This window comes from Ochotona curzoniae, unplaced genomic scaffold, assembly GCF_017591425.1.
Source record: "Ochotona curzoniae isolate NIBS_2020 unplaced genomic scaffold, NIBS_Ocur_1.0 scaffold_4701, whole genome shotgun sequence".
Classification (NCBI taxonomy): Eukaryota; Metazoa; Chordata; class Mammalia; order Lagomorpha; family Ochotonidae; genus Ochotona; species Ochotona curzoniae.
This window is the reverse complement of record NW_024467122.1, coordinates 83,313,734-83,323,550: the sequence shown is the minus strand read 5'-3', so window position 1 is coordinate 83,323,550 and position 9,817 is coordinate 83,313,734. Positions and strand designations below refer to the sequence as shown.

The window sequence follows — 9,817 nt, the reverse complement described above, 5'->3', positions numbered from 1 at the left end:
TGACAGCAGAGTGGGGAGCAGGTAGAGACCCTGGCTGGTGCAGGCCCCAGCTCCTCAGCAATGGTCAGCGACACTTTGAGCTGCCCATGGAGTCTTGTCAAGCAAGAGACGCAGGGCCCAGAAGTGGGTGTTTGGCACGGCTGTCAAGTACCTCTGGAGATGTCTGTATCCCATAAGCAGGTCTGTTTTTCTTTTCTTTCTTTTTTTGCTAATGGGTTCTCTAGGAGAAAGTAGTGATGGCTCACACACTTGGGTTCTGGCCACCCATATCCAAGACCTGGACAGAGCTGCAGGATCCCAGCTAGAGCCTGACTCAGCCCTGGCTGTTAGCATTTGGCGAGGAAATCAGTGAGTGGAAGATCTCTCTGTGCCTTTCAAGTAAAAGTGAATCACAAAATTTAAAGATTTATTTAGTTTTATTTGAAAGGCAGACTTAGAGAGAGAGGGAAAGACAGAGAGAGGTCTTCACTCCCCAGATGGCTGCAATGGCCAGAGGTGAGCCAATCTGAAGCTGCGAGCCAGGAGCTTCTTCCTGGACTCTCACATGGGTTCAGGACCCTAAGGACTTGACGCATCCTCCGTTGCTTTCCCAGGCCATCGGCAGACAGCTCCTGGGACATGAAGCTGTGCCCGTAGGGAATGCCAGTGCCATAGGCGAATACTTGGCCTCCAGTGCCGTAGTGCTGGCCCCACTCTGCGTAATTTTTACTTGTTTAAATGTTCAACCCACTGTGGCATGATTTTTCTTTTTCTTTTTCAGTGATTGATTGCTTTGAAAGGCAGAGTTACAGAGAGAGGGAGACCGAGATCTTTCCATTTGTTGATTCACTTCCCGAATGGCCACCAACACCGGGGGTGTGCCCTGCTTGCAGAAACCAGGGATCAGGAGTTTCTCCCTCATGGGTGCAGGGGCCCAAGCACTTGGGCCATTTTCCACTGCTGTCCCAGGTGCATTTTCAGGATTGGAAGTGGAGCAGCTGGGAGTCGAACCGACGCCGTGTAGGATGCTGGTATTGCAATCAGTGGCTTTACCTGGCAACCCCTGGATTGTTATTATTATTATCTTTAAAGATTTATTTATTTTTATTACAAAGTCAGATATATAGAGAGGAGGAGAGATAAAGAGGAAGATCTTCCATCCAATGATTCACTCCCCAAGTGAGCGCAACAGCTGATGCTATGCCTATCTGAAGCCAAGAGCCAGGAACTTCCTCCAGGTCTCCCACGCGGGTACAGGGTCCCAAAGCCTTGGGCCGTCCCCGACTGCTTTCCCAGGCGACAAGCAGGGAGCTGGATGGGAAGTGGAGCTGCTGGGATTAGAACCGGCGCCCATATGGGATCCTGGCGTGTTCAAGGCGAGGACTTTAGCCACCAGGCCATGCCACCAAGCCCTCCTGGATTATTTTAAAATAATTTTTTGTGAGCATATTTTTCATTTTCTATCATGAGCCCTTCCACCCCCCAAAGAAAGAAAGAAAAAGAAACCCCCCAAAATAACCAAGAGGAAAAACCCTTGAGAGTCAGAAAGTTCATTGCACCACCATCCATTTCAAGACTTGATAAATACAGCCACATGCCATGCCTTACTGTGCATGTTCGGATAAATGGCGACTCAGCTGCTGTGCAAACAGCAGAGTGCATGTGTGCCCTGACGTCCTGGGGGTACCATGTCGGGGATACCGTGTTGGGGACCAGTGTCCCCATGCCTGTCCATGCTGATGAGTGTGTCAAATGGGAGATGAAGGACATGCACCACAAGGCTGCGGCTGTGCTGCCCGCGGGTGCGGTGCTCATCATTACCCTTGTGGAGCACGGCAGCTTCCATCCCTTGGTGGCTCCTCCGTTTCATCTGCAGTGGGCCAAGTTGGCTGGCCTGCTGGTGAAGGTTGTGGCTCCTCCCACCCTTCCCAGAGCCCAGGGTGGGTGAGCACTGGAACCTCTGGGCCAGGTGCCTGTCTGCTGCAGATCTGCTGAGAGAAAGCAGACTTCCTGGAGTCTCAGGCTGGCCTGGGGGGCGGGGGGAGCAGGAGAGAGCAGACCCTGTTCTTGGAGCTGTTTCAAAGACTCCACCTGCCCGAGGAGAGGGCGGCACCCAGACGTTTCTCTCAGACATTTTTGAGATGTTTTGGCTCTCCAGGGTGACCAAGGCCACCTGTGGGCACTCAGTGTCCATCTTCCTGACCTTTGGATGCCTCTGCTACTTGGCGTGCGATAAGGCTGCCCGGACTGAATGCCTTCCCGGAACCTGAGGGTTTACAGCAACCCCATTCGGGCACCACTGCCACTTTCCCTTTTGCTTGTGAGCAGGTGCTTGCACACCTGTTCATCCCAGGTGGCTTCTCCCAGGTGGGGCTGGAGGCCCAACTCTGCCGGGCCCCTCGGTTGCCCGGCCCTGGCCCAGAGACTTGCTGATGGGATTTTTTGACTGAGCCAGGTACATATTGAAGTTCAGCTTCTGGAAAGGAGGCTGGCTGAGGTTCCCACGGCTGCAGGTACCCTGGAACCTCGTTGCCTCCCAACTGTGGAAATCTGGGGACTGGCTGCGCAGGGGATGGAGGCAGCTAGCCACCCCATCTTCTCCTTTGGAGCCCCCTTCTGAATGTGAATTTGTTTCTCCCTAGCAAGCAACCCATGCCTGGAAAGACGGCTTCCTTGGAGAGCCCTGTGTGCGGCACAGAGAAGGCAGACCAAGTGTGGGAGGTTCCATGTTGCAGGTGAGGCGCTTTCTGGCGTGCTGAAGGCTGGGGAGCCCTCAGGGAGTGGCCGGGTTCCTTAGCGGGCTGCCTGGTGAGACCATCAGAGCTGTCCAGTGCACTTGAACCTGGCCTTCTCAGGTTACCAGCCTCCTCCTGCCCACCTGTCCTTGGGCCACAGCAAAGGTTTGCATTTTGGCACCACCCCCTTGGACAGTTTGTGCTGTGCTGCTCAGCCCACAGCCCTGGGCCACGCCTGGAGGCAGCCAGACCTTCCTGCCTACAGATTGGGCTGTGAGTCTGACGTCTGTGCCTCTTGTACTCCCCAAACTGGTCCTCCCACCCCCCAAAATCCCTGCCCTGCTTCCTCCTCTGCTTGGCCCCGAGGCGGAGAAACTGGAGTGGGTCCGAAACGTCCAAAGGTAGGCTACTCCTCAGCTTGGCAGGGCTTTGCCCTTTTCAGTTTGCTGTGTTCCTAGGAAAGCACCTGAATCTCTCCTCTCTGTGTCGAGCTGCTGGACTGAGGCCCAATCACAGTGGCCACAGAGAATGCACAGGCAGGGATCCGGGGCTGCCTGTTCCTGGAATGCAGCGTCCCCTTGCCGCCTGCACTGGCCAGACGATTGCGGAGGGATAACAAAGTATAGCCGGGCAGGGGTAAGTGTGCCCAGCTGGCTTTGCCCGTTTTCCAGGGAAGAGCCCAGTTTCCCGCATCCAGGGCTCAGCCAACACGTGCATGTAGGGGACTGGAGTTGGTTGTCCCTTCCTGGGGGAGAGGAGGCAGTGATGTGTCCCCTGTGGGCACAGGGCTACCTCTGGGGACTTGTGTCAGTGGGAGACATGCTGTGATCAAAATTTGGTTCTTGGTGTGTGCTGGCTGCCGCATGCTGAGTCCCTGGGCCCCTCCTGATGCTTCTTCGTGGTGGTGGAAGCGGAGCTCGGGGTCAGGTCTGGCCTTCTAGGTTGTACTTCCGGCTTGTGTGTTTGCAGGCCCTGCTGAGTAAGTCTAACCAGCAATACCACAAGGTGTTCAAGGACATCCCCATGGAAGAGATGGTGCTCAAAGGTGAGCCTTGGGCCTGGCCACCAAAGCTGGCAAGACCCCGTGTGGACTTGGGAGCTGGCCTTGGGCCTGGCCACCAAAGCTGGCAAGACCCCGTGTGGACTTGGGAGCTGGCCTTGGGCCTGGCCACCAAAGCTGGCAAGACCCCGTGTGGACTTGGGAGCTGGCCTTGGGCCTGGCCACCAAAGCTGGCAAGACCCCGTGTGGACTTGGGAGCTGGCCTTGGGCCTGGCCACCAGAGCCAGCAAGGCCCCATCCATGCCAAGATAGGCAAAGCTGATTGTATGTGCAGGGTTTCAATTGACAAGCATTGCTCGGGAGCATGCTAGGCTCCTGACCCTCATCTCTGCCCTGCCCTCATTGGGCCATTGTTTATCTCCAGCATTTCCAGCTCAGGCTATCACTGGGGGCATCTGCCACAGCCAGGGTCCTCCTTCCAGGCAGACAGGGCAGAGGCTTCTTCTGGGCTGGTGCTGTGGCATAGTATATTAAGCCTCTGCCTGCAGTCTGGCATCCTATACATGTGAGTGCTCCCTGCTTGTGGTCTAGGAAAGCAGCAGAGGAAAATGGTCCAAGTCCTTGGACACCCCCCTCCCCCCGCTCCCATGTGGAAGACGCAGAAGAAGCTCCTGGCTCCCAGTTTCAGACTGATCCAGCTCAACATGTCCATTTAAGGAATGAACCAGTGGCTAGATCTCTCTCTCTCTCTCTTTTTCCTCCTCTCTCTGTAAACTTGCCTTTAAAATAAAAATAAGATACATCTAAAAAAACCAAACAAAGGATTCTTCTGAGAATCTAGACTTGATGCCCCCATCGGGACCTGCATGGCCCTGGGTGGCATGAATGGAGAAGGAGGGAGATTGAGTGAGGAACTTCCTGGTTTCGGGGAGTGGGGTGGAGGCCAGCTTGAGGTGGCCTCAGGACTCCTGGGTGTGGGTGCCCAGGCCGCGTGGCTGCGCGCTGACCTGGCTTTTCCTCATTGCTTTCCCAGTGTGTTCCTGTGCCCTCCAGAGGGACCTCCTGCTCCAGGGCCGGCTGTACATCTCCCCCAACTGGCTTTGCTTCCACGCCAGCCTCTTTGGCAAGGACGTGAAGGTAGGCAAGAAGGGAAGGGGTGCAGGGAGTCAGCCCCTTGGCCATAGCTGCCTGGCCTTCTTCTCCTTGTGAACCTGGGCAGCCCCCCAGCTTCCCATCCAGGGGCGGGGGAAGTAGTCCTGCTGCCCCTTCTGGAACATGGCCCCCATGGAGACCCAGAGTGGAGCCTGAGCTCGTTTGCCTGTGGGCATCTCAGACAAGCCTTGAGGGTCCCTGCTGTAGTGACATATGTTAAGCTGTCCCTTGGAACACCAGCCTAACTAGCAGAATGCCATTTCCAGTCCTGGCTGCTCCACTTCCTACCTAGCTTCCTGCTAGTGTGCCTGGGGAAGCAGCAGAGAGAGTAGGCCCCTGCCACCCATGTGGGGGATCTGGGTGGAGTTCTGGGCTCCTGGCTTTGGCCTGGGCCACTGCTGGCTGTTGGAAGCACTGGAGGAGTAAACCAGTGGATGGGAAGATCACTCGCAGCTTCTCCCTATCACTCTGCCTTTGAAATAAATCAATCTTAAAAAGAAAAACCAGGCCTTAGGCATTGAAGGGCAGTGTTGTGCATAGGCAGCCATTACTGTGGTCAGGAGGTGGCTCTGTCACTAGGGCTTGGGATCTGCCAGGATGGCCCGTGACTACCAGGGTCGGATCTCAGAGTGCTGGGTAGAGTTGGTTGATGGGAGGGGTCCACATGACCAGCTGGGGTAGATGCCCACTCCGACAAGGGATCCTTGTTGGGCCCTCTTCCAAGAGCAAGGGGGCCCATGCTGGAGTTGGGGGCCGGGAAGAGCAGGAGGCTAAGCCAGCATACCCCTCCCTCTTAGGTGGTCATTCCAGTGTTGTCCGTGCAGACGATCAAGAAACACAAGATGGCACGGCTGCTCCCCAACGGCCTGGCTGTCACCACCAACACCAGCCAGAAGGTCTGTGGGTCTCCAGCCAGCACCAGCCCCTGTGCACCGGGAGGTGGGGGCGGAGGATGGAAAAGGGTCCCAGCCCTGGTTCCCAGCCCGACTCTGGCGCCCTGCCACGTCTTCCCGTCTGCTTGCCCCCACGGCTCCTCAGGGCGGCTGGCAGAGGGCACCTCACCACCCGTTTCCTTCCATGCAGTACATTTTCGTATCCCTGCTCTCCCGGGACAGCGTGTTTGACATGCTCAGGATGGTGTGCACCCACCTACAGGTGCGCAGCTCAGGGGCCGGGTTGAGCTGGGGTGGCTGCAGGTCTTGGGCAGGGCTGCTGAGTAGCGTGTGGGGGTGGGGATGGAGGTTGCAGTCCAGGCAGCAGGCGTGCCAGGGCTGAACTCGGCTGCATGCCCGGGTTTGTGTCTCTGTGAGACCAGGGCCTTTCGTGATCCCCACGGGTTCCCCATGGGTGTCTGCCTCTTGACTCCTCGTGCACAGGTGGGAGTGTGGGGGGCGGAGGAGGAAGAATAGGAGGGGTAGTTGCATAATTTTTGTCCATGCTTTTATAAACTGGGAGGGCAGGCTTCATGGACACAGGGGCTAGTGTGGGGGAGGAGCGCTAGTGTTTGCCACACCTGACCCTGCCTGTTCCCGCCTCTCCTCAGCCTTGTAGCAAGAAGAGTCTGAGTGTACGGAAGTGCCCGGAGGAACCCAAACACGAGCCCCTGGTGAGAGTGTGCAGGGTGTGGGGGACAGGGAAGATGGGGATGAAATCACAGGCTGTATCAGGACTCACAGGAGGGACCCACTGGGCAGAACGGGCTCAGCAGCAGGCTGAAGAGCCCGTGCCAAGCTGTGCCAGGAGGCCCTGGTCCTCCTGAGCACCCCGTGGTGCACAGCCAGCACGGGACAGACCCGCCCCCCGCATGCTGGCCAGGTTAGGCTCCACCCCCGTGCAGAGGCCCAACTGGCAACTCATCCTCCTCCCTTTGCTGAGACTGGGAGGTGGGGGCCCTGAGGGAGAGACCTTCATGGGCTGAGCTTCTGGGACAAGCACAGGCTGAGAATGGCCCCGGGGTGGGATCCAAAGTGTCCTTCAGTGACTCTTGATTGTTTAGCAAGGCGCACTAGGTGTACTGACTGCCACCCAGGGCACGGAAGGTCATGTTCCCGTTTCCTGTGGATGGGTCCCTGAGCCTCCCCCCACCTCCAGCTGAATTGACTCCTTCCCTCTCAAGCGTGAGCTTAGGGGAGGACCCTGGTGTGGTCACTGCCAAGGAACAGGCAATGTGGTTGCCATGGCAACCCCCCTTTCTTCCCTGACTGGCCTTGATCTGGTCATGATTCGGCTCCCTGGGCGTGTGGCAGCAGTGGGGAGCAGGGGAGCCGTTGGTGTCCACCCTCAAACCCCTCACATCGCTTCACCCACCCACACCACAGGATGTACTCATCCCAGAGATGAAGTGGAGGAATGTGTGCCCGGCCTCGAGGTCCTTGGTCCTTACAGATAACATCCCGTGTATCCCTCGGGCTTCCAGGGACACCACCGACAGCGTCTTTGCCTCTGGGAAGGCTCCAGGGTCTGGTGAGCTCAGGGTTGGGTTGGAGGGCTTGGCTGTAGGCACACCCAGGCCCAGCTGTGACTCTGTGGCTTGGGCTCAGCACAGCTACCTCAGTTAGTGGGGAAGGGGAAGGTGGGTGTGTGTGGCCTTGGCTGCCCTCAGCAGGTACCCACTTCTCTTTCCTGGCAGAAGCTGCAGCCCCAGCAGAGGACCCACTGCAGTGGGAACCCAGGAGCAGCCTGGAGCTGAGGCCCTGGGACTCGAGGCTCCTCAAGGTCATCTTTGTGCTGTAGGTAGTGCCATGGGGTACAGGGGAGGTCGAGGCCAGGAGCCAGCTGGGCAGTGTCTGAGGCCACAGTCACTCATCTACACTAAGAAAAAGGAACTCCAACTTGTTTTTTGTTTTTAAGATTTTTTTTATGGGGGCCCGGCGCGGTGGTCTAAAATCCTCACCTTGCGCCGGGATTCCATATGGTCACCGGTTCTAATCCCGGCAGCTCCACTTCCCATCCAACTCCCTGTTTGTGGCCTGGGAAAGCAGTCGAGGACGGCCCAAAGTCTTGGGACCCTGCACCTGTGTGGGATACCCGGAAGAAGTTCCTGGCTCCTGGCTTCGAATCGGCATAGCATCGCTGTTGCGCTCACTTGGGGAGTGAATCATCGGACAGAATATCTTCCTCTCTGTCTCTCTTCCTCTCTGTGTATCTGACTTTGTAATATAAATAAATAAATCTTTTTTATTTATGGACTTGAAAGGCAGAGTTAGTAGCAGAGGCAGAGAGCAATCTTCCATCCACTGGCCCACTCCTCAAATGGCCACAGTCGCTGGAGCTGGGCCAGTCTGAAGCTGGGGAGCAAGAGAGTCTTCCAGATCTCCCACGTGTGTGCAGGGTCCCAAGCACTTAGGCCATCCTCTGCTGCTTTCCAGGCCCGTTAACAGGGAGCTGGATCAAAGCAGAGCAGCCGGGACTTGAACCAGCAACCACGTGGGATGTGTCTGCTTAGCAAGCTATACCACAGTGCCCACCCTGGATCTCTTGTTTTATTCTTTTTTCACAAATATTTATGTTCCATCTTACTGGAAGGGTTGCAGAGAGGTGGCAAGGCAGTGAGAGGCAAACAAAGAGGGACAGTTCTTTCAGTTTCTCTTTCTGGTTCATTGTCCATAAATACCTGTAACAGCCAGGCCTGGGCCAGCCCCAACCCAGGAACCAGGAGAACTGCATCCACGTCCCCCACATGGGGGCCAGGGACCCAGGTGCGTGAGCTATCACCCGGTGCCTCCAGCAGGAAGCTGGATCAGAACTGGAGCCAGGACCTAAAGCCGGACACCCAGATACAGATGCCAGCATCCCAAGCAACATCCTAGCTGCCTGTCTCCTTCATTTTGTTTTTTGGGACTGTCTAATTCTAGATGAAGGCTCTGGTGTGGGTAGGGGGCTGGTGATGGAAGTGTGGATAGGAGCAGCTGCTGCTCAGAGTGGGGAAGGGAGGGGTGGCTCTTGGTGAGCTGCGGGGAGGTGGAGGGAAAAGGGGCAGTCTCACCTGTGGGCAGGAAGTTATAGGAACAGCCGGCACCTGGCTTCCCCTCCCCATGGCACCTGTCCTAAGCTAGCTGGTCTTTGATCGGTAATACCTGTCAGGGAAGGGGGTCAGGGAAAGATTGGGCCTTCCACCTTTAGGGGGCAGGGGTGACCCCGTGACTGTGCAGAGGAAATGTGGGTGACAGCCATGGCTATTTGAGCTGTTCTGGAGTGTGGCACCTTCCCCACTGCTGCCACTGGTGTCCTCAAAGCCGTCCTGTTTCTTGGGGAAAGCCTGAGCCCCTTGTCTCCCCATCTCCCCAGGATCTGTTTCCTAGTGCTGGCCTCATCCTACCTGGCCTTCCGCATCTCCCGGCTGGAGCAGCAGGTGTGCTCCCTGGCGCGGGAGGGCCCGCTCCCTGGGCACAGGTGCGACCCCTTGTCTTCACTCTTGGGGTTGTGGGCGGAGGGAGGCCAGGCTGCCTGCCTGATTGCACTTGGCTCTGTTTTGAGCCGGTTCGGTGGTTCTCAGTAACCTTGGCCTTTCCAAGGGAAGGCCGGCTTCATCCCTTTCTTCATCCAGGCGTCTTTGTTGTATGCAGGTAACAGCTGCTCTTCTGTTGGGCCCAACGCTCCAAGAAAAACATGCCTAGTGCTGTCCCTTCGGAGGATGCTGCTGAGTCTGAAGAAGAACATTCTAGAACCCCCACCCCCGACTCTGCCCCGTGCTATACCCCAAGTCAGTGAGTTGAAGTACCTGTATACGAGCTATGCTAAGCTTTGAACTCAAAACAAAAAGCCAAAGTTTTTTTGGAACCAGTTGAGGAATTCTGTGCATGGCACTGCAGCAGCAGCCACATCGGCAGGAAAGATCCAGCATGTTCCTCGGGAGCCATTCTGACCTCTCTGTGGACAGAGGATATGCTTGGGGTCTGGAATGCAGCTCTGACTGTCACATGGCCACTCCAGTCTGGTCATGTGGGCTCCT

At 56.6% G+C, this 9,817-nt stretch overlaps 1 protein-coding gene across 1 annotated transcript; it reads left to right on the top strand.

Annotated features, from left to right (window-relative positions):
• The first annotated feature begins 1,702 nt into the window (after positions 1-1,702).
• On the top strand, positions 1,703-9,435 carry GRAMD2A (GRAM domain containing 2A). Its single transcript, XM_040968482.1, has 10 exons — positions 1,703-1,885; positions 3,684-3,759; positions 4,748-4,851; positions 5,664-5,762; positions 5,950-6,021; positions 6,410-6,472; positions 7,185-7,329; positions 7,499-7,595; positions 9,154-9,258; positions 9,432-9,435. The coding sequence occupies exons 1-10, from the start codon at positions 1,703-1,705 to the stop codon at positions 9,433-9,435; spliced, it is 948 nt and encodes a 315-aa protein (XP_040824416.1).
• The last annotated feature ends 382 nt before the right edge of the window (positions 9,436-9,817 follow it).

What these genes read in the sequence shown, in the direction of transcription:
- GRAMD2A (XM_040968482.1), top strand. Translation starts at nt 1,703, where the DNA reads ATGCCTGTCCATGCTGATGAGTGTGTCAAATGGGAGATGAAGGACATG. An exon ending in CCACCAACACCAGCCAGAAG is followed by an intron (nt 5,763 to 5,949) that starts GTCTGTGGGTCT and finishes CCTTCCATGCAG; the next exon opens with TACATTTTCGTATCCCTGCT. An exon ending in TGGGAAGGCTCCAGGGTCTG is followed by an intron (nt 7,330 to 7,498) that starts GTGAGCTCAGGG and finishes TCCTGGCAGAAG; the next exon opens with CTGCAGCCCCAGCAGAGGAC.